The sequence below is a fragment of the Bombyx mori genome, chromosome 15 (genome assembly GCF_030269925.1).
Source record: "Bombyx mori chromosome 15, ASM3026992v2".
Taxonomy (NCBI): domain Eukaryota; kingdom Metazoa; phylum Arthropoda; class Insecta; order Lepidoptera; family Bombycidae; genus Bombyx; species Bombyx mori.
Window position 1 is genome coordinate 7,265,385 of NC_085121.1, and position 25,809 is coordinate 7,291,193.

General features: G+C 36.3%; 1 protein-coding gene across 1 annotated transcript in view; it reads right to left on the bottom strand.

Moving 5' to 3' along the window:
• The window catches only part of LOC101747129 (protein sickie), a 209,959-nt gene that overhangs the window by 129,682 nt on the left and 54,468 nt on the right, over positions 1-25,809 (bottom strand). Inside the window, exon 4 of the mRNA XM_062672477.1 lies at positions 4,296-4,609. Within this exon, the coding sequence (XP_062528461.1) occupies positions 4,296-4,609 (314 nt within the window). The remainder of the gene's footprint in view (positions 1-4,295; positions 4,610-25,809) is intronic.

Here is a 25,809-nt window from a genome sequence, read left to right on the forward strand (position 1 = left end):
CGATACAATAGCTACCAAAGATTGTGGTTGCAAGTGTTCGCTCAGTGCTATTTGGAACTTGTATATTATGTGACCTCTTCCATATTATTATGGTTATCTATAGGTAGGTATATCTATTTGATAGACGAAAAATAATTTAGGGTGAATATCACTTAGACTTACTCAGACTTTAGTAGATTATTTTGGAAATTATATTTGCTTAAATTGTAACTAGCTTCCGTGGTTATTCAAGTTCACAAACGTCTTTATTTATTAACATAGGTAATGAGTGGACATCTCGGCAACTCGCCAATAGAGGGCGCCAGGTGCAAAAATAAACTTGTCACTGAACGCGCCTTGAGTTATTGCCACTGCGGTAGGCATTTCCGATCTACTAAATTTATTTTAAGATACATACAAGATTAGTCAAAGTTTATTTTGATTTTAATTGTTTTATAGAAACTTTTAATCTTTATGTTTTTATTTAAAAGAAATTAAGTTAAATAATAAATGTACTATTTAATTTCTCATTTTTTACTGTCGTTATATTATTAGTTCAGACATTTTAAATACTTTACAGTTTTCGTGGTCAGTTTCAGTGGGCCGTGACCAAGAAAACTGTTTTTTTTTTCTACCTAAGCTTTATGGCCTAGAGAGACCATGTCAGCGTCACCGGGCTAGAAGCTGAAACAATAAAACTACTTAATTTTAATTATCTTTAGGGTTCCCGAAAACCGATTACATTATAATTGATTTTTATTCGTACATTTGAAATTAGTATTAAAATCGAATTTGCAGTAGTACTTAAAAACAATTGTTTTAATTTCCTAATAATAACTAAGAATCCAACTAAGAATCTATTGAATATGTGAATTGATCGTTAGCCGCTAGCAGAAATTTTTCATTCATGACTTCATTCAACTTTTCATTACTTCAATTTACCTGCGCTTACTCACGACAATGTAAAATATCTTTAATAACATTAATCTATATATTAATACGTGAAGCAAAAACTTTGTATCCCTTTTTACGCAAATTGCGCGGACGGAGGAGTATGAAATTTCTCTCACTTATAGAGAATATAGAGAAGGAGTGCACAATGCCAATATTGCCAATCTTGTTTTTAAATAATGCATTAAATATACTTTAAATCAATAAAGAAAACATTACACACACTACCATGTATTTGACACAACACATACATAAAAATATACTCTTTGTTTACTGTCAATTGGAAAACTTTTGTTATTGCTTAAAGTCTGTGGTCGAATTGAAAATAGATTAATATTGTTTGTGTTTAATATTATTATTGATCTATAGTGCAGTTTTGGCGAACACTGTGATTATATTATCGAATTATAATAGCGTTTGACAATAGAACCATAATAATTTTTAAACTTATAATTTCAATTAATTATTGTCGAATTTCGACTACTGCGGGGCCACTAGTCTTTGTAAATTTATTAATATCTCGTATTAGGGTTGGATGTTCAACTGCCGGGCTCAACTGAAGTTTCGAATAGGGATTTAGCTTGAATCAAGCTTGTTAAGCATTCGCTAACAGTTAACAAGCTTAACACTAATTGGTCGAGGTTTGTATGGGATTTGTATCATCGGAGGAAATGTTTTGGTTGTTATAATTAGATTCGGAATTGGATTTCTTTCTTTTATTTTCTTTCGAACGGGAAAATCGTCATTATGTCATCGTGGCCTAAAGGATAAGACGTCTGGTGTACGTAATCGTATCGAGCGATGTATCTAGGCTTTTTTTTATTGCTTAGATGGGTGGACGAGCTCACAGCCCGCCTGGTGTTAAGTGGTTACTGGAGCCCATAGACGTCTACAACGTAAATGCGCCACCCACCTTAAAATCTAAGTTCTAAGGTCTCAAGTATAATTACAACGGCTGCCCCACCTTTCAAGCCGAAACGCATTACTGCTTCACGGCAGAAACAGGCAGGGTGGTACCTACCCGTGCGGACTCACAAGAAGTCCTACCACCAGCTGGTGTTCGAATCCAATTTTTAATGAATTTTAATAGAGAAATCACGTACTTAACACACGTCCACCGATGACTTCGCAATATGATCGCTTCTACGAGTAATGCGTTCCGGTTTGAACGGTAGAGTAGAGCAGCCGTTGTATTAAAGAACCCAGACAAACTCCACCTGGTACTAAATGGTTACTGGAGCCCAAAAACACCAAAACAAAACACAATTATTTTTTTTCGTGGCTAAGGTGATTTTCTTATGAGACCATTTCAGCGTAACCCTAACAAGTAGGTGAGCTCACGGGGCTCAAACCTGGCGACGTTGCTAACACTAACCCTAGCAAGAGCAGTGCTTCAAGAAAGAAGAAGAAAAACAAAAGTTAGCGGCTTCGTTTCAATTACTATCTCCACCGATGATCCATAGCACCGGCATATTCATTTTAAAAGATAGCCCTAAGCAATTGTAATTTGACCGCATGCAGTCTCGCCGAATTATATTTTCAGTTTAAGGTGAGGAACCTCATTTTCGTAAACTACTCTATTCTAACTCCTAATACTTGTCTTGACTGTCAATGGTTACTCCCATACCCGTAGGTATCACCATTCTGGTTATATCCCAACAAAGACCCGTTCCTTTTTTAAACTAGAAAAGCAATGCATAGAAAAATTTAGACTTTGTTCTAATAAAGTAAGGTGATTCATATTGTTTGTGTTTCCCCGCTGTGGTATACGAAAAGTATAGGTACCTATTATATAAATAAAAAATAAATAAAACCTAAAAAAAATATTATTTGCTATTATATACTTACGTCTTATACCTACGTACTTATAAAATATAATTATACCTATTCTCATTGAGGTACTACGAGGAATACGTAATATTAAGAGCGGATCCAGCTTTGGCGCCAGGAGAGGGTCACATTGTAAAATTTTCGATGCGTTCATTCTGCCATCATACAAAGTTATTATATTATATTAAATTAATTAAATATTGAAGGTATGTAGTTACATAAAATGTGTATGGTGACAAAATATATAAATAAAATCATTATGTTCAATTAGTGGTTTACCTAAGTCTTGGAAGCAGCTCAGAGGGGGGTCATGACCCCCATGACCCCCCCCCCTGGATCCGCCTTTGCGTAATATAGTTCAATGCCTATTCTTTATTATTATTTAGACGGGTTATTACGGTATTATGTTTTAATTTTGTAATATTACTAAATACTGTATACAGTTATATACACAGTAACTGTTATTGCCTAATCGAGTGACTAAATCACATTATAGCTTTCCCTTAAGCGGTTATATTGTACATTTGCGTCCGCTTCGTGCCGGCGTTGTTGAGTTACGACCGGTTAAGAATAAACACCAAGGTTCGCCCTTGATTACGATGTAAGCGAGTGCTCGACAACTTTGTGTGAGATTTAATACATTGAAAAATACAAATCTTTATATATATATTTTTTCTGTGCGTGTCACTGAACTCATCCTAAGCGGCTGAACTGATTTTAATGAAATTTTCTGTACACGTTCAGGTGGATTCGAGAATGGTTTACAAACCAGTCCGGCAGATGGCGCTGCAGTCGGCATCTAGGTTATTTATCGTTCCTAGAAATAATTTATATGGCAAAACAACGTTTGCCGGGCCAGCTAGTTATTCTGTAAAAACTGAGACCTTAGAACTATATCTCAGGGTAGGTGGTGGCATTTCCGTTGTAGATGTCTATTGGCTCCGGTGACCACTTCACACCAGGTGGGCTATGAGCTAGTCCACCGATCTAAGCAATAAATAAAAATTAGACAAAAGTGGACAAGCTAAGCAAGCTATACTATAAAAAGTTAATAAAGCAGTGTGCTGTTCTACAATGTTTCTTTAATTGATGATAATTTATCATTAATAAAATTCACAGATTTTATCACTTAACGTATTGTGTCAACTGCTTATTTTGAATGAGATAATCTTCAGTCTTATTTCTTATTATAGTTTTGTACAAAAAACAGAAATTATATCTACGTCATAGAATGAGCCTAATATTGATTATTGAAAACCATACTTTTATTTGTTTTATTTCATTTGTTTATATATTTATTTATATTAAAAATTACAAGAACCTACAACACCACATCTCAAAAATACCAAAACCAATATAAACTTTTTGTTCGTACGGTTTTGTTTTTAGCGACATCTGTTAGCGTGTAGCTGCACTACATAACATTTTATGTGGCTGTGTTGTCATATTAATAAAGTAAGTGAAATCCAAAAACAAACCAAGCTCTAATATGGAAAATAAAGAAACTTAAAATATTAAATTATTAAAATAAATACCTGTTCGCTGTTAGTGTCGTCATCTCTACGTTGTTGCCAGACGCAGTTAAAATTTCCTCGCAACTGCTGCCACCTGTGATTCGTTGTATGGAACTGAGAGATACATCTTCACTGGAGTTTTTATTGATGTTCGGTATGTTTCCAATAGATGGCGCTGTCCTTTGTTTCGATGCTTGTTTGTGACGACTCAGTGCGAAGAATAGTGCTAGAACAGCTTTAAGTTTCGCATCCCTTATGTCTATTGCTGTCACTTGTTCAATGCCTTGGACTTTCTGCGCATGAAGAAAGTCCAAACAGCACTGGACGTTCTCCAACTGTAAAGAAGAAAAAAAAACTATTAATATATTTGGATCAATCAACGCCATATAAGTATGAGACCCAGAATGCTTTCCCCTCTGAGAGTTTAGAGCTGTGGGATCCATACAAAATTTTCTTAGTCCTTAATTATTTAAGTGTAGCACGTGTTTACAAACGCCTTTCACAATGAACAAATAAAGTATGCGATAAAAATCGAATTCGCAGATTTATTAGGTACTTTGATCTTTGCTGATGTAGGGTTTATAATGAGTTTACAAGCTTACGTATCACTAATCTACCTATTTCTGGCAATAAACAGTCATATTAGTGCGGGCGTCCGTCGTTACAATACAATTGAGACGATAGACCTCACATCTGATTCTTCGTGTTTCGTGGTATCGTGACATTGTAGCATTTAACATGTAGACCTAATAAACTATACGCTCCTTAATTTTAAATACAATTAAAAACCACCATCATAATCATTCGAATGAAATGTTATGTTTTATACATAAATGGTACTTATACAAAGCGGTGTGAGTCAAAAATATAAACGGCTCATAAAAAGTTATCATAAGCAAAAGTAACTACGATTCCTTGCTTCGTTGTTGTATTATTGATAGGCAAACAATAAACCTTTAACATTATCGGTTGTATTATAATAATAGCTAGTGGACCCTCTGTAGTCGAAATTCGACTATAATTAATTAAAACTATAAGTTTGGATATTATTATGGTTCTATTGTCAAAGACTATTTATTAAACTTCTATAATAACAGATTTCGCCTAGAATACACTATAGACAAAAAATAATAAAGACAAACAATTATAATCCATTCTCAATATGACCACAGACTTTAACAATAACAAAAGTTTGACAATAAGCACAGTGTATGTATTACATGATAGTGTGTGTAATGTTTTCTTTATTGATTTCATGTTTTTTTATGTATAATAAAAAAAAATAACATTCTGCACTCCTTCTCTATATTCTCTGTAAATGTGAGAAATTTCAAACTCCTCCGTACGCGCAATTTTCGTGAAGGTACAAAGATTTTGCTTCACGTATTAATATATTATTATACATATTTCAAAGGAACCGCTAACTTATCCTCAAAATACGTCCGTGCAAATGGCCTACGTGCAGATATTGACGCGTCTTGTTTAGATATTAAAAATTGATAATCAAACGTGCGTTCCCTTAACATTGATATGCTACTAGGTGTCCGTCCACACCATAGGGATACCAAATGAGTTTATCACTTTATAGACAGACCTTGAAAACAATTCGGAATTTTGTTACGTGCGTGGACTTATTTACAACAACGTTTTGGCGCCAATTGGATTTAAAATTTCCATTTATCACGATTTGATCACGCGTTTTATTGAATCTATTCGATGGATTTCGCTAATTTAAAGAACTCATTTTTATGTTATAACATTATTGAAATCATCGTAAAATCATTAACATACAAGAGCTTCTTAAAGTAAACGAAAATACACAAAACAAAACACACGCATTTGCATAAAACAAATTAACATAATATATTACATTCAATGTATTATTTAGATAGACATACACAAATCATACACAACACGTTTAAAATATTTCAACGTGAATGAATTGGGTCTGCATGATCAATCCCACAAGATGGACCGACGACCTTGTTAAATATTTTCATTAATATCAAAATAATAATAGTTTAATTCATACTAACGTCATCTAGTGATTAAAATATGCACTAGGATAGTAGTGTACCATAGTCAATTAACAAACAATAAAGTAGTTCTTTCTCAACCATTATCTCATTCATTTTATTCGTGGTTTTATTAGACCTATTGAGATTCGCGGGGATTCGTTGGATGCAGACAGCGCAGGACCGGTGTTTGTGGCGAGGCTTGGGGGAGCCCTATGTCCAGCAGTGGATGTCTGTGGGCTGATAAGAAGATCAATCCATACACATCCACAGCAACGTAGATTTCTCCTAGATTCGTTGCACTGATCGGTCCTACGGTACCCGCACACATATTAGTAATAAACAAAAGAATACTAAATGTGTTACACAATTCTCACGGATCGTTTGGAACCTCTGGGTCTGCGAAGGGACTTCGGTTCCCTCTGTATTTTGTACCGTATGTTCCATGGGGAGTGCTCTGAGGAATTATTTGAGACCACCATGAGAGAGATTATGCCACCATTTCGTTTTTACCATCGCACGCACCTCACGCTTTTTTTACAATAAAATCATTTTTTCTTACACTATTTTTTATTCAAATTTATTAAAATTTATTTTCTATTTTTTAAATGGGTATTTCTATACAAGCGTATTTTGTTAGGTTTTTAATATATTATTTATTTTTCATTTTTTAGTTAAATTTAAACTTTTTCAATTTTTTTTTTAATTGAATTGTCATCCGTCCTTAATAAGTATACAAAATTTCAAGGTAATCCGACGTTTTAAAGGGGGTCAAAATCATGTTCAAAGATTACGTTACATACAAACGTCTGAAGATAATAAAAGCGTATTAAAATTGAATAAAAACCACATTATTGTTTTCGCATCATCACAATTAATCTGAGCGGCTTCGCGTGAACATATAACTAAGTTCCGATAAACCCGCATCTCGTTTTACTACGTGTGAGTAAGTCTGCGGTTGCGACAATCGGCGCCGCCCCTTAAATGGTCCGTCTCCTGAACTCAGGTTAACCAATGATCAACGGGCCAACCTTACCTCACACGACCTCATAAAGCAACGAGCAACTGGAAAATTAATTGAAGATCATCGAGAAATTGTCGAAAAACAACATATTATGTCATTGTTTTCTTGTTGACCTTTTATTAAACAAATTATGTTTTTTATTTATTTATTTATATTACCTAGAAACATTTGTTTGATGAGCCTGTTGATGATTGTTCTCAAATCGAATCTCAAAACAATGAAATGAAAAAATCACTATAAGCATGTTACTGTTGATCAACTCGATATATTTTTTTTCTTTTTTTTATGATTGAGGGTTTACTGGTGGGCCTGAGGCCTTTCCAGTTTCACAAGGACAGGTGGGCGAGCAAAGCCTCAGCCAGAAGGGGCGGGATTCGCTAACAGCTACCCGAGCGCTTCCAAGGGAGACCTAACAACTCAAGAGTAGCTGCTTCGCGAATGAATCTACTACCGGATCGGAATCGCGACCCGCTGAGAAGATCTGGCGAGAAACTCAACGGGCTGATGCTTAGGCTAGGTTGCACGTCGAACTCTTTGCCGAGTACGGTTACCGGGATCTCTACTCCTAGTGTTTGAGCGGAAGGCGTCTAATGCAAGGGTTATTGGATCTGATAGATCCGTAAGGACGTGTGCGATAATTTTAAGGAGCCTTATACGTTTTGGATCAATGAAACAAACATTTATTCGGTATATAAAGTATCACATTATACATAATGTATATGTATTACTAGCTGTACCCGCCCGTTTCGTGGGGCATTTAAAATTAACATTATTATTTATTGTCATTATTATTAGGGGGTTCAACACTCATATAAATATTAGCCTATCCATTAAGTACATGTATTTTCTACATGGATACCAAGTTTCAAGTCAATCGGATGCATGGTTCAGTAGTTATAACGGAACAGCCGTAAAAACCACTAGATTTATATATTAGTATAGATTGTATAACATATCGCATCTAATAAGTTCACAACATAAATGAGAGGATTAATCTTTCGTCTCGAACTAAAAAAATGATGCAATGCGGTACAGCTAAATTCGTTTGACAGGCTCAGTGGTGCACTAGCTACTCTATTTCAGCATAATTTGTTGGGTTCGATTCCCACATTGAGCAAACGTTTCGTATGATGAACCAATTTGTTTGCTCATTGTCTGGGTGTCTAATCTATATATTAATACGTGAAGCAGAAACTTTGTACCCATTTTTACGAAAATTGCGCGGACGGAACAGTATGAAATTTCCCACACTTATAGAGAATTAGATGATGACCGAGCTTTGCTCGGCTTTTTTTTTATAACGCCATTGTTGTGTCTTTAAAGTAGTAAAAATAGTATTATTATTCGCCAATAGACGTCGGGAAGAGTCATAAAGTTGATTATCGATAAAGTTGATTATTGAAAACACGATTAAAACAACATTTTCTGAAAATAAATCGTAGCTAGATCGATTTATCGCCCCCGAAATCCCCTGTATACTAGTTCAGTAGTTTGGTAGGCCCCTGGCATTGCTGAAGTCCATGGGCGACGGTAACCACTCACCATCAGGTGGGCCGTATGCTCGTCTGCCTACAAGGGCAATAAAAAAAAAAAAGAAGTTCAGATTGTTAATATTTTTTGTAATTATGCTTAAAAAATACATTAAATCAATAAAAAAAACCATTACACACACTACCGTGTATTTGACACACACACGAATGCATATTTGTTTATTGTCAAACTTTTGTTATTGCTTATAGTCTGTGGTCAAAATTGAGAATAGAGTAATATTTTTTATCTTTATTGTCTAAAGTGTAGTCTTCGCGAAATCTGTGATTATAGAAGTATCTTAAAGAATCATAGTAGTGTACAAACTTATAATTTCAATTAATTATAGTCGAATTTCGACTACCAGGGAACCACTAGTATCTATAAATATTTAAACGTATATACGTATATTTAGCCTGCTTCCATTAATACATAGTGCTGTCATTGTGGTAATTGTGCTTAAATTTATTAATACTAAATTTCTGTCACAACCCTAGTCGCTTTAATGTCACATACGAACGAGAAGTTGATAGCCAAATGTTACGGTCAAAGTAAAATTTATTTAACCTGTCTATACACTACTGAACTTGGTTGTTCTGTTTGTTGTATCATTTAGTGAACAGAACTAACACTAACTAAAGTGTGTATGTGATTTTTTTTGTATGTTCTCTATATATTTTACCCGACTTCAAAAAAGGAGGAGGTTCTCAATTCGACTGTATGCTTTCTTTATGTTTGTTACTTCATACATTTTGACTGGGTAAATCGATTTTGATGATTTTTTTTTATTAGAAAGCTGACGCTTGTTACCAGAAGCCACAGACAACTTGTGAATGCAGGCATAACGGCTGCCTCAAAGAAATAGGCAAGAATGTGGCACCTATGTGTGCGGGCTCACACTATGCTCTACGACCGGTAACTACATTTTAATTCAATCATTAGTTCAAGTAGCGCATTTGATTAAAGTTTATATTCAAAACGATTCGACGGATAATGTTATGTAAATAAATGAGTGTGGGTGCGTGTGTGTGCTGCTATACTGTGTAACTATACTGGGACCTTAGAACTGATAACTTAAGGTGGGTGGCGCATTTACGTCGTAGATGTCTATTGGCTCCACTGTCCACCAACCACTAACACCAGGTTGGCTGTGAGCTCGTCCACCCGAAGAAGCAATAAAAAAAAGCATAAAAGATCTTCAATAAACGTGTAATCATCATCATCATCATCATCAGCCTTTATCTGCCCACTGCTGGACATAGGCCTTCCCCAATGCCTTCCACATAATGCGGTCCTCCGCCTTCCGCAACATCTCAAATCCAGGCGGCGAACCAAACTGTAGCAAATTAATTCTCTTAGCTTGACCATTCACCATTTCATAAACGTCATACGTAGCTCTGTTAATCTACATCTTCAAATGATCTATTAGGTTGAGAGAATGTGATAAATTTGTAACAAGCAATTTGGTTATACATATACAGTTTTCAGCTTTTTTTAAATTTACGTGTCGTAAATCAACAAGGGCTTCTAATTCATCACAACCCGACTGCCAAGCGCGTGTATATGTATCTGTACTTTTTTTTAGATTCTGTTATTTAGTGAAAATGTTTTCTGGATTTCATAATTTTTATAATATAACTAGCGGCCAGCTCCGGCTCCGCTCGGGTCTTAAACAAAAATTTCAACGATATTTGACGTTGTTTTATTTTTTTAAATAAAAGAACACTTATTGCGGCTTAACTACAATAGTTAGACATATGCTGTCGCGCCATTTTTTGTAAATAATAATGTGTTCTACAAAGTCGTAGTACATTATTTTATTCTATCATCAATAGTTTTCGCAGGGCACACGATGTAAACAATATTTTAGGTAATTTTTTTACACCTTGGGTTACATTATTGGAGTTTTAGTAATGATCCCTAATTTTTTTTCAAAAAAGATTATAGCCTATGTCACTCGGGAATAATGTAGCTTCCAAATAGTGGAATTTTTCAAATCGGTTCAATAGTTTCGAAGCCTATTCAATACAAACAAACAAATCTTTCCTCTTTATAATATTAGTATAGAAGTATAGATATTTCATTGTATTTTTATTCAATTATTCATATTTTTTTTAACTAGAGGTCCCGCAGTAGTCGAAATTCGACTATAATTAATTAATTGGAATTGTAAGTTTGTACACTATTATGATTCTATTTTATACTTCTATAATCACAAATTTCGCCAAGCCTACACTATAAAAAATATTAATAAAGACAAACAATATTTAATCAATTCTCAATTTGACCACAGACGTCAAGAACAAAAGTTTGACAATAAATAGTATGCATGCGTGTGTGCGTCAAATACATGGTATGTAGTGTGTGTAATGTTTTCTTTATTGATTTAATGTGTCTTTTATGCATTATTTAAAAAAAATATTAGCATTGTGCACTTCTTCTCTATATTCTCTATAAGTGTGGAAAATTTCATACTCCTCCGTCCGCGCAATTTTCGTAAAAAGGGATACAAAGTTTTTGCTTCACGTATTAATATATAGATTTCAACATGTTGTCAACTATTACGCTGTCGATTGTGTCACTGCCTAATTGAAGTGACATTTGTCACGTTCTTCTTATCGATTTGCTGTTGTTTCATATTAATGATCACCTTTTTCGTACAACTAAATAAATAAATAAACAAATATGTACAATGTGTAATTGACGTTGTTGATTCAGACTATTTTCAACATGTGATTCTCGCGCGATAAGCTCAAATGATTAACGAACGAAAATTGTCTATTATGAAATTATAGGTTTCAGCTGATTGTATTAATTGATACACCAATGTTTGTTTGGCGTAATGCAAACCATTCTAAATATTATTTTCATTATCATCAATTTTGAAGTCGTCGTGGCCTAACGGATAAGACGTCCGGTCCATTCGTGTTGAGCGATGCACCGATGTTCGAATCTCAGGCGGGTACCAATTTTTCTAATGAAATACGTACTCAACAAATGTTCACGATTGACTTCCACGGTGAAGGAATAACATCGTGTAATAAAAATGAAACCCGCAAAATTATAATTTGCGTAATTACTGGTGGTAGGACCTCTTGTGAGTCCGCGCGGGTGGGTACCACCGCCCTGCCTATTTCTGCCGTGAAGCAGTAATGCGCTTCGGTTTGAAGGGTGGGGCAGCCGTTGTAACTATACTGAGACCTTAGAACTTATATCTCAAGGTGGGTGGCGCATTTACGTTGTGGATGTCTATGGGCTCCAGTAACCACTTAACACCAGGTGGGCTGTGAGCTCGTCCAACCATCTAAGCAATAAAAAAAAATCATTTCCCTTATACCTTAAATGTTTTGGAAACAGACATCCACTTCGCAATTTAATTTATATAGATGGCCCATAGATGGCGTAAGTTATAATAAATTCTCCAAATGGTGTCGCGAACACAACTATTACAAACAACAGAAACACTAAGCGGACGTACGTTGGTGTTTAAAAAATAAAACAAGAACATTCAGGAATTCATGAATTAGACAAAATGAGTAAATTGCAAGTAATAACGACGAAGCAAAATTGAAATCGTCCGTAAATAGAATGAGAGAATTGTCCCAATTATATCCGCCTAATGTTTCAATTAGCGTAGATGTCTCTGCAAGTATGTACCTACATAAGCCGACATAATACCTACCACTTCTTCAAGAACCAGAGTATTCCTCTATATCGCTTAGCTATATTTTGTAAGATATTGTTTCGATTTTCACGATTCGGAGACATAATTAAGACTACTTTTAAGATTATTTCAGAGTTCTTTTATCCAATTGCCTTCAGTGTCCACGAGAAATTTATACATATAAATAAAACTGGAGTGTCTTTTTGTAATATTGAAATAGCCTCTTTTTACTACATGCATATGAATATATATACGGTACATACACCAAAATAACATTTTTTACAATTTTTGTCTGTCTGTCTGTCTGTTTGTTCCGTTAATCTCTGGAACGGCTAGACCGATTTTGACGGGACTTTCACTGATAGGTAGATGATGATATAAGGAGTAACTTAGCCTACTTTTTTAGACATGTTCGCCCCGCGGCTTCACCCGCGGTACGACAATAACCGCGGGTAACATCGCGGGACTCAGCTATCAATAATAAAATGTAATGTTTCCGAAGCGAAGCGAGGGCGGGTCGCTAGTGTGAAATATATCAAAAAGTCGGATGCAATACAAAAACCAAAGATTAAAACGTAAAGTAATAGTTAAATTATGAAATCAAAAGGGTTTTGTTTCTTGCACGAAACCCTAAAAAGACAGCCAAACAACCAAAACGCATTGCAGTACACTTCATGTTCTATCCTACATAATTATACTACACTACTATATTGACATCGAACCACACATAATTTGAAACACAATGCATCGACAATTGAGTTCATAAAAGAAATATGTGAAGAAACATTGTAAAGGCAAAAGTTTCAAGTTGCTTTTCTTAACATCAAGATCGAGCGTGCCGAAACGGTGGCTATGGCGGATTAAAATTTTAAACATACACTACAATACAATGGTAATGCTCACCTGCGTCAAAACAATTCTGTTCAGTTCGATTCATTTCATTATAAAAAATTTACAATCATAATATAATAACATTTACATTGTATGTTTGTTATTGTTTCATTCGAAACACTAACTATTAAAGAAGCAGAGAAGAAGAAGTTAAAACTAATGAATATCCTTCCAAGATAGCATTACATCAACGGGATGTGAATGTTTATTTCTAATAAATTTCCTTGCAACGCTTCGACACAATACGCGTGTTGTAAGTTGATTTGGCCCACTATTTCATGATGACCGCTAGATTCAACTAAATTTGAAGTTTCTTTATTGGGTAGTGGGCGCCCAGTATCTATTTATTTATTTTTTATTTATTTAATATATTTTGTACACACAGCTGTTAAATAAAACACGACAATAAGGATACAGAGTACAAGGGCACTACTTATTTCATGTTGAAATCTCTTCCAGTAGGCCCTATGTTCAACGACGCGATTATGATGGGCAACTAATTTTTTTTCGAAGCAAATAATTTGTACTATGAAAATTCAACTTGTCGAGCATTTTTTTGTCCGCACGGGTTGACACTATATATTTGAATTAAACGCCATTTTACCATTAACCTCATTTCTTAAGGTGAGCATTCACTTTCTGATCTCTTTAATTAAATGAATTATTTAACATTAACTAGACTGTAAGCCGACTTAATCTAATAGGTGTATGGCTCTAAAAACAAATAAAAAAAAACTAGACTGTAGACGTCTACAATAATAAAATGCTTTCTTAATAATAACGAACAAACCTATACACCTTTTTAAATAAATAAAACCTTGCCCACAAAGATGCAATTCCAATCACTTGATTTGAGAATTCTATATTCAAGTCAATCTATAATCTGTTATATTAAATCCAATTTAAAATATTCGCGTTACGAAATTAAGTCCACGCTTCTTGCCTGCCCCAGATATTCAAAGCGCTTGTGTGTGACAATGTCAAGTTTAATGTCCCATACACTCAAACAATAGCACATAAGCTGTGCAAAGTTAACATAAACATGATTCACTCAAGATAAATAAAATGATTTACGGCTAATGTCACTCAACTGTCACGGAAACTCGGTCTAGAGATGTAACGGTCTTGTACCAAAATTTGTTCGCTGAATACAAGTGTATTAAAATGTCAATCATTATAAAGGCAATGCTAATCATAATAGAGATCGGACACAGTCAATAATGCGCGAGATAATTCATCATGTCAAAAATTTTACAAAACCTGCCTACCGAATTGTTTTAGTGGAAGCGAACTGATAATTGCTAATAATCATATTATTGTGACGTTTTTACTAGATATCAAATATCTCCGCACGGGTAGGTACCACCACCCCGCCTATTTCCGCCGTGAAGCAGTAATGCGTTTCGGTTCGAAGGGTGGGGCAGTCGTTGTAACTATACTGAGATCTTAGAACTTATATCTCGAGGTGGGTGGCGCATTTACATTGCAGATGTCTTTGGGCTCCAGTACTACTTAACACCAGGTGGGCTGTGAGCTCGTCCATCCATCTAAGCAATAAAAAAAAAAAACTTTGTTCAGCGTTTTTTGTAACACGCTTTCTTGGCTTGGTATTAATATATGTTTGTAATGTTTATCGGAATCTTTAAACGTCACTGACGTCAATAAGTTCGATTAACTTAAAAAATTTGCGTCTTGACACGCGTCAAGAGGTCTGACAGTACAAGAAATTTTATAACTTCGCTCTATCATAAATAGGTTTTTAATTTTTTTAATAGAAATTGAGTTTGATATTTACAAAATTGAATTTGGCATAATTGAATCTGATGTTTACAAAAATGAATTTGATGTTTATAACATTTAATTTGCTTTTTTTTAAATTGGATTTGGCGTTTATAAAATTTAATTTGAAATTAAAAACCTCCTCCGCCTCCCTGAGTCGTATTCCTCACGTCTGACTATCTCCTCCTATTATCCTTCTCATTAATTAATGAAAATCTAATGAATATTAAAAAGCTATAGAATTATTAATTCGATTTGTTATTTAAGCGTGTTTTTTTTTGGGTTATAAACAACATTTTATATTTGTTTAGCAAAGAATGTGAATCAAATCGCGGGAATCTGCTGGATGCAGTTGTGACGAGTGCACTTGTGACGAGGCTTGGGAGAGGCCTATGTCCAGTAGTGGACATCTGTGGGCTGAAAGATAGAATATAGATGTATCGAATCCACAAAAATGGTATAAATATTTCTTAATGAATCTTTTTTTTGTGAAATATTTGTGTCAATTCAATTCTCTCTATAATATAATTTATGGTTCAAATCAAATTAATAATTCGTCCTCTTGGCGTCGTTCTCCTTATTACTAAGGGTCGTGACTCCCCCGCTGCATCAATCTGTCATGTACAATTGTTCTTCATCAGCCGCGATCCCTAGCCTCGTTGAGGGTATCGTGGACGAGATCGCATTTGGTGAGACCATCTCGTGAGACTGCGTCCTCTGGGACGTTTGCCCTCTATCTTGTCCGTCACCATCAGCTGCTCAAGATTGTGACCCTCCTTTCGAGCAATGTCTCCAAAGAACTCCAATACTCTACGAATGCATATTGTGGAATGTCTATTTCTAATATTAAGTTCCTTAAGTATTGAAACACAAGGCAGTAGGTGCGAAAAGCATTCCATGGAATCTGCAGCAACTTCCTCCAGCAAATTAGAAATAAACGGTTCGAAATAAGATTTTACAACACACAAGACTGTCTTTTCACAGATTTCCCATTGGTATTTCGTGACAATTTTAAATCCAAATCCACAAGTGAGGGATTCATTCGCCCTCCTTATTGACGATTTTCGATTCGGCGTCACGACTGTTTACGTTATTTTTAACAGCACTCATAAAGCCTTTTAGCAGTCGTTGACGAATTAACGGTTATCAGCCTTTAAAATTTGTATGCAATATTGCACTCGGGTGCACCAAATCGACTCTTTATTAGGTCAACAAAATCGCTTCACATCGTTCCGTGAAACAATAGTCGCCATGTTCTTATATGTAAGCACATAAAATGGATACGCTCTCGAAAAGGATGCGATTGTCGGCAAAACACACTTTTAGCACGCAACTGTATTAGTCTAGAGTCGAAATGCGAGTTGATTGAATAAAAAAAAAAAATCATTAACGTTTCTTCGAGATTCTTTGATTTTTTTTATGACAATTCGCACAATGTTTTTCCTACCTATGCTGATAGCTTTGAAAGGCTATTTAAGCTTTACCCTAGAGTGCTGCTCTCTGCGTGAGCTCTCGGGGATCAAATCGGAAGTGTTGATAACACTGGTCCTAGCAAGAGCAATGCTTCGCAGAATCTACCACCGAATCGGAAACGCGACCCATTGAGAAGATCCGGCGAGAAACTCAGTGGGCTGTGTCTATGGGACAAATCTCGAACCAGCAGTCAGCGACTGGTCTTCTTCTTCTTCTTCGTCGCTTTCTTCATTACTGAAGGTCGTGTCCCTGAAACTTGACCGTGGCTTGTCTCGTGAGCTGTTTCCATCTCGTCCGGTCCTCAGCTTCTCGAATGGCGGTTGCGACTGGCAACCCAGTTAGAGCGGTTATTTGATCACATCAACGGCTATATAATCGGCCGCGGGGTCTCTTTCCTTCTACTTTGCCCGTCACAATCACTTTGTCCAAGCTATCGGACTGTCGGCGGGCAATCAAATCAGTCAATATCAGAAGAATTCATTACTAACCTACCCACGATCGAGTTCAAAATCGACAATAATTCGCATTAACAATTAAAACTTTCCATTTGTGAACAGATTAAAAGTGAAGTGCATCCCGTTATTCGGTGTCGGGTCACGGTGCACGGGCCGCGAGCCGCAAGTGTGCCGAGGTCTTGTCCTGCGACAACCGGTACTACGCTCATTATTTGCGCAATTCGCACCTATGACGTTATGCATCCATATTCAAGGTAGGAGGCGGCAGCGACGCGTTTTGCCTCCAGCATTGCCGACATCCAGAGGCAGCGGTGAACGACAAACCAAAGCGTACTCATCACTCATCATAAATAGTTGCAACATAATCATGAATTGCTTTAATTAATAATGAATGATTAAAAATAAATATTGTTCTTCTTTTTTTATGCTTAGATGGGTGGACGAGCTCACAGCCCACCTGGTGTTAATTGATTACTGAAACCCATAGATAGACATCCACAACGTAAATGCGCCACCCACCTTGAGATATAAGTTCTAAGGTCTCAAGTATAGTTACAACGGCTACCCCACCCTTCAAACCGAAACGCACTACTGCTTCACGGCAGAAATAGGCAGGGTGGTGGTATCTACCCGCGCGGACTCACAAGAGGTCCTACCACCAGTAGGATGATGAGACGAGAATGATTTATTTTGGTCCATTGAAAAGGAATCGTTATTGTAAAGAAAAAAAAATTATGCGCTTGCAAGTGAAAGAAGTTAAACTTCTTTTACGGCGTGTAGTATTGTGGTTTTCTTCATTTTTCATTCTTGAATCTAATTTCTCTTGTAATAGGGAACGCTGTGTATAAGAGAAACGACCTAGCTCGATTTGTCCTTTTCCTCACTCCACGGTCGAGTGGTTCGCAAGACCTTCTGTCTATTTTGTTACTCTCTCTCTTCCTAAATTGTATCTTTTCTCTCTATCCGTAACGAATTTGTCGCGAGTTAAATGTTACTCTCAACGCGCCTAAACAAGTTTCACTTGAAAAACATATTCTACAGTTGTACCAAAGAAAAACGAAAAACAAAAAAAAATATTTCGACACATTCATTATATAAAAAAAAAATTGAAACATAATAAATTTAAATTACATTGTCCTTTATTCCGAAAAAGTGACAAAAACGCGATTACGCGTTTCTGTAATAAATCAGCAATAAACGTGAAAATAAAATTAAATTTATGTGAAAACATAAAATGTAAGTGCAGCATGAACGGGGCGAGTTAACGAATGATTATCTGTTTTTATTTTAAATCGGTGGATTCTCCTTTTTGGTTGCTGCGAATTAAGTTCTTTTATAGTAAAATATATTCACATTAATATTAAAGCGCAAATGAATTTTTTGGAACGTCCTTCTTATATATAGCAGGGGCATAATGGATCGACATGACTGCAAGTGATTATCGGACCCATAAATAGTTCAATCTGCATTGAGACACGAGTGGAAATTTAAATCGCAAATGTCCGGGTGAGATACACTTACTTACAATATGCGATACCACCAGTTACTAATCTATCAAATTTATTAAAAAATTAAGGTTTTGTATTTATGACAGGACAGACCTTCATCGCGGAAGTACTTGGTAAGAAAATACATTTTAGGCATATATTTAAAGAGTGATAACTGCTAGATGATTGAATTGTGGTATTCAGGCGTAATTAAATTACGACATAAACACTTCGGCATACTACGACATAAATAAATTAGAAAAGCAATAAGAAAGGTATAATTCACCAGATACTGGAGTGTGATGTAGTATGTAACCACTTAATATCAGGTGGGCTGTGAGCTCGTCCACCAATCTAAGCAATAAAAAAAAAAAAAAAAAAAATGTGATCACAACAAGCTCCAATTTTAAATTAAGCCAAGTAGCCTACTTAAGGTATCATTGACTGCTAAATTCCAATCACTTTTTTTTTGCTACCTATGCTGATAGCCTTGAGAGGCTATTTCAGCTTCGCCCTAACGTTTGTAGGTGAGCTCACGGGGCTCAACTGGAGAGTTGCTAACACTGACCCTAGCAAGAGCAGTGCTTCGCAGAATCTACCACCGGTTCGGAAACGCGACCCACTGAGAAGATCCGGCGAGAAACTCAGTGGGCTGTGTCTGTGGGTTAATTCGCTCGTCGAGCCCTTCGTCGCAAGCAGCGGGTTCGACGAGGACGGTGACCGGTGCTTGTGGTGCCTAAAAGCACCGTTAATGGATCAGGATCCGTAATGACGTGCTTTGGGCGACGTCGACGGTTTATCATTCGGTCTACTGGGTCGGGTATGTAGTTTCCAGCGGCTACGATGAGAGGGTTCTCATGTCGTGCCGCCTTCTCAAAATGGCGCAGCGATGCCGACTGCACAACCACTTTAAAGAAGGAAATTTCAAGGTGCTCGGGAAAGACGGTGGAGGGGAGTTCCCTCTAAAGACAGATAGTACATAGCAAAAATGATGCCTTAAAATATATAGAGTTAAGAATAGCTCTCGGTCCAAAAACATAACTTTTGATACGAATAGTGCTGCACTTAAAATCTTTCGCTTTTTCTTCATAAAAGGCATACACCCAGATACTTTCTATCCGGTTTGGCACATTGCATATTCATTCCATATTGCACACAAGACGAGCAGTTTCTATTATGCTACTGTAATTTCACGAAATTAGTCTGTCTTGTGTTTTTAATAAATTTCGTTGCGGTTTAGAGTGACGTGTCGAACAATTTGCATGGTAACAGTCTTATTATCCATTACTTTATTTTCACCTGAATGTAGACGGCCACTTTCAGATATTGACGTGACGTCATCAGTGTTTGAGGACAGCAACTGACTCTCGCTTAGGACTCTTTTTCTGTCCCTAAGTGCTTTCGGCCACTGTCCGTATACTGGATTGGGAATCGACGTTAGAAGCCCAAGTAGAGGACGGTTAAGCGACTTTACACTCGCGTTCCGATAGATTTACCGTGTGACGGCAGTCCACTATCCCCTAAAGTTGGTTCTGACCCAGCGATACTCCGTGAGATGCATATGGGGCCATATAGGCAGACTTCATAAAGCTTGCCAACTGAGAAATCCAATGATCATGACGCTGACGATGTAGGGTGAAATGGAGTGATGTACTCTGCGAAAAACCTTAGAAACATTTGGCCTCAGTTATATTCTGGCTTATCAAAATTTCGGCCAAGGATTACTGAGCGGTGGGAAATTTTAAGCGGTTTGAATCCAAAATGCCCTACTTAATTTCCACTTCACCTAAGCGAATTCGGCGATTTCATCTAAACCCAAAAAAACTCTGTTTAAAGAAGGAAATGATGTTATGCTGCATTGGAGAAACACCACGCACGCAAGTTCATGGAGACCGCTTTTGTAATGCTTATGGTGACCTTTTTATCATCATCCACCAAAGAATTCCTACTACTTGCTACCACTGCTTTATTCCAGTTCACAGCAAACAATACTGTCCTATAAAACTAAATTGCGAATGAGAAGTGTTACGTGAATTTGCTCGGTATTTTTGGATATCGCGTTATTTTATATAAATAAAAATCAACCGAGATAAAACATTGAATACACGATTTCACATTAACAAGGGGACTTCCAACAATTTACATTAGCAACATTTTAATGCAGTAACAACAAATGAAGTTTATAGATCCAAAGCTTGGTGCATACGATTAATATTGTATTGACTTAAATCCAGTTTGTTTTGTAAGTATTTTACACTATAATTAACTATGTAATTGTAATACGTGATATTATTCCAAAACAAATGCTTGAGGCAATGGTCAAATATGTTACAATGCGCTTTCCTTCTTCCTATTTACAAAGAACACAATGGTGATGTTGCAATTTAACTAAACGTGGCTTCATCTATACGTATAAATAAAATTGGACTGTCTCTTTGTAATATTGAAATAGCCGCTTTTTACTACATGCATATGAATATATATATACGGTACATCCACCAAAATAACATTTTTTACAATTTTTGTCTGTCTGTCTGTCTGTTTGTTCCGGCTAATCTCTGGAAAGGCTGGACCGATTTAGACGAGACTTTCACTGATAGGTAGCTGATGATATAAGGAGTAGCTTAGGTTACTTTTTTTAGACTGGCTTCGCCCCGCGGTGCTACCCGCGTTACGACAATAACCGCAGGTAACATCGTGGGACTCAGCTATCAATAATAAAATTTAATGTTTCCGAAGCGAAGCGAGGGCGTGTCGCTAGTTTAAAATATGATTTGTGCAATCAAAACCGAGGCGCGCAAAACTGTTTCAATTTGGTTTTACTTTAAATTTTATCACAGCTGTTTTGTTGGAATGTTTTTTTTATTGCTTTGACGGATGGACGAACTCTCCCAGTATTACCGAAGTTCATGGACGTCACCAACATAAATGCCGTCATCCACGTTGAAACATCAGTTCTGAGTCTCTCCTTTATAGTACAACGGTCGCTCCATTCTTCAAACCGAAACGCATTACTGGTTCGCGTTAGAATTAGGCGGAGTGATGGTACAGTGCGGGCTCACAAAACACCCTACCACCAGTACATGTGGGACACAATAAATAGCTGTGGACTATCTTAGCCAGTTTGAGCATCGTGCAGGCGGTCAATGTCAATAGAAAACTTCAACACTCAAATTAAAAATTTATCGCAACGCTTAAAACGTAACGACAATACAGTAATTTTATCAATGACTAGCTGACCCGGCAGACTTCGTATTGCCTCAATCGATAAATAAAAGACTTAACTTTTGTATAAAATAACTTAAAACAAACAAAAGGAATCCTTCCGACAGGGGACACATGAAAGGGAAAACAAAATTGTTATTTTTATTTAATTCCGAGCGTTTTCATATTTTTCTACCGTTCAAACCTTCTCTGGACTTCCACGCATAATTCAAGACCAAAATTAGCCAAATCCGTTCAGCCGTTCTCGAGTTTTAGCGAGACTAACGAACAGCAATTCATTTTTATGTATAGAGATTATTTTAATTTTAAGATCGACTACTTTTTTTTTAATAAATTTATAGTGTTCGTGCTATTCGTAAATATCAGATGAACATACATAGGCATTGATTGAAAACTTTGTCGGTCTTCTACAAATTGAATGCGTCTGTGTTACGCAATCGCTATCTGAATCCAATAGCGTCATTAATGTGATAAAATTGCTATCGAGTTTCGTAACTGACCACAGACCACATGCGCTCTTTGTCCGTCACGATTTCAATGTAATAAGTGTGAAGTGATGATGTACTGATGGCCCGGCTTAGCTTCTTAAGAAATTAACTTGTGTTTGGAAAATACAAGCGTCTGTGGTCTAATGCGTAGGACGTATAAAAATACGTCCTGTATTGGACAGCATGCCAGTTTTAGGGGAGTTAGAACCGTTATAAAAACGATTGAGACTGACAACCATAAGTTCTAAGATGGGTGGCGGCTTTCACGTGGAAATCTCTCTCGATTCCTGTGCCGATTTAACAATTTACAATAGATAAGTAGATAACGCCAAGGTCCACGTCCTAAGTTCCGTGGTATTATTATTACCGATAACCCAGCCCTTCGATGAATTAAGCATTTGATTACATCTCGGGTATTGGGACATGACAGTAATAGCTGCTTTATAACCAATTTAGATCAATTTCTTTGGACTTTAAACTAAATTCTTTGCATTAAAATTAAATATCCTAATGAAATTTTATCATACATTAAGTCTATTGTGCAGTACAATTTGAAATATTTGAATAATATGTCGGGTTGAGCTCTTCCCGATCACCACTTGTGTCCTCGTGGTCAGTCATTTGTAGGTTAGACTCGAAATAAGAACATAATTAAGTAATAGTAGACTAGAAACAAGGCGATCTCAGAGACTCGTGCGATTGCAATGATGCCTCCAAAGATAATGCCTTATCTCTCAAATGGCTGTCTAGTCATCCTTCCGTCATAGACAAACTCTTCAAATGTCACACGTCATTCATAGATTCACTGATATTTGCCATAAGTCATTGTCTATCGAACGAGTCAATAACAAGTCTACCCATAAACAATTACAATCGCAGCGCCATCTCCGATTCCCTCCCAGGTAATTAACCTGACCTTTCCAATCTAATATATCACAGCTATTTCCACTGATGCTCCGATATATATATCTAATCTATACTAATATTATAAAGAGGAAAGATTTGTTTGTTTGTTTGTATTGAATAGGCTCCGAAACTACTGAACCGATTTAAAAAAATCTTTCACTGTTAGAAAGCTACGCTATCCCCAGGTGACAGGCTATATTTATTATATTTTCAAAAAAATTAAGGATCCCTTACCGAAACTCCAATGATGTAACCCAATGTGTAAACAAATTACCTAAAATTATTTACATCGCGTGCGCTATTTCCCAAGCGAAGCCGGGGCGGGCCGCTAGTGCCTCTAATATAATCACTGGAGTCTCGACTAACCTAAAAAGAGTATGATACATTTTTATGTACGTATCACCGTGAAGTGGCCGTATCACTCATTAACGGCTTTCCCCACGAGGCTCTTACAATACTACCTTAACGGTCATAAATCTGTCGGTATGTTACAAATTAGCCCACTTACCGAGGCGCGGGCGGAACAAATCATCGAACGAGTAACATGTTTTGTTTCTTACAATGTTGTTATTAAAGTGTCGTGAGAAATGTACTTGTGTTTTTCGTAAGAACCCATTCGAATATTGAATGCCTGCATATATTACGCTATTGATGTCCGACACCGATGGTAGTGTTACTCGCATTGTTTTACTAACGATCTCGACGGCGTGTAAATAAAACTGTATGTTTGTTATTATTTGAAATTTTATATACAGGGTGTAAGCCAACGAAATTACTTGCTTAATTTTAACATAAACCATTGACCTAACACGTCATTTTTCAATCGATGGTGTTAGATTGCGTAGTGCAAAAGCAAAAGCGATGCCTCCAATGAGCACTACGCTAACTCCAAATTCGTAGATTTACAAGAGGAGCGTTTGAACGAGAAAAGTTGATAAAATCTTTATTATTGCAGATATATTTATGGTTTTTTTTGTGTAACTAGCTGATTTACTCTTGCTTCGAACCCCATCAATAATGAATGAATGAATGAATGAATGATTTATTTTATTTCAGACAACAATAAGTCCATATGCATACATAGTATCATTGAAACATACTTTAAATTAACAAAGCCAATCAAATAAAAAATATACATTTATTAAAAGTAGTTATCAGTGGAATACCTTTCAAATATTCCATTCCACTGATACCTACTTCGAACCAACCATTATTATTATTATTATTGTTTAGTCCGCAAGTGAACCATGGTGCAATGGTTCAAGTACCGACAGTCATAACGGTCTGTTAATGACTTCAGGATGCTTAATGATTAATTGTAATACATTTAACATAGTGAAGCGATTTGCGTGAAAAACGAAAATTTCAAAATTTTGAGTCAGAGTAGTGTTCATTGGAGGCATCGAAAGTATCTCGAAACCTAAGAGGCGCTGTAAGCTTGTGTAGCTTCGATATCAATTAGTCGTACTCACCAGTACTCACAGAGATCTGTATGTAACCAACATTTAAATGAATTGTTAATTTATTGCTAACCAATATCATTTTTATGTGTTGATTTATATAAATGTGTTCAGCACCCACCTAATATAAATTTTTTCGTTTCATCCTTTCTTAAAACAATGAAAATAAAATCTCAATAACACTTCCCTCTATAAATAGAACTCTTATTTAGAATTAACAAAAAAAAAAAGATTTTATTTATTGTTCTAAAACGGTTTAAGTCGTCGTGGACTAAAGTATAAGACGTCCGGTGCATTCGTATCTAGCAATGCATCGGTGTTCGCATCCCGCTGGCAAGTGACAATTTTTCTAATGAAATAAGTACCTACTTTACAAATGTTCACGATTGACTTCCACGCAGAAGGAATAACATCGTGTAGTAAAAATCAAACCCGCAAAAGGCACCGCAATGGTATACCAGTTTTTGGTGCAATCGACATTATTTTTTTGCGACAAAACTAAAACAGTACAAGTACTCCCTCATACCTAGGCCAGGCCCGAACGCTTGAGCGAACAGTGCAAGGAACTCGTTTATTGGATCGCTCAAATCACCAGTCACAATAAGCCAGATTCTATCTGGGATGAAGCTCTTGGATGAGGGCAATTCAACATAATAAAAAAAAGGGAAATTCAACACACCCCGCGTCTCCCCTCCGCGTAGAAAATTCAGTTTTCGGTTCAATAAAAAAAGAAGGATCACCACATAGTCAAAAGCTTAGCATTAGCCTACTGAGTTTCTCGCCGGATCTTTTCAGTGGATCGCGTTTCCGATCCGGTGGTAGATTCTGCGAAGCACTGCTCTTGCTAGGGTCAGTGTTAGCAACACTCCGGTTTGAGTCCCGTGAGCTCACCTATATACATTAGGGCGAAGCTGAAATAGCCTCTCAAGGCTATCGGCATAGGTGGGAAAAAAAGCTTACAATTTGATTTAACGATATATTATTTCGATTATATATCGATTCTAGTAAAATAATTTAATTGTCAAATCCAAAAATTATATTCGTTTCGTGCCTCTTCTTTACGTCATCATCATAATAACTGAATTCCATGAAGTAAATATAAGCTTGACAATGAATGCACTATTTCAAACCCATTCCGACA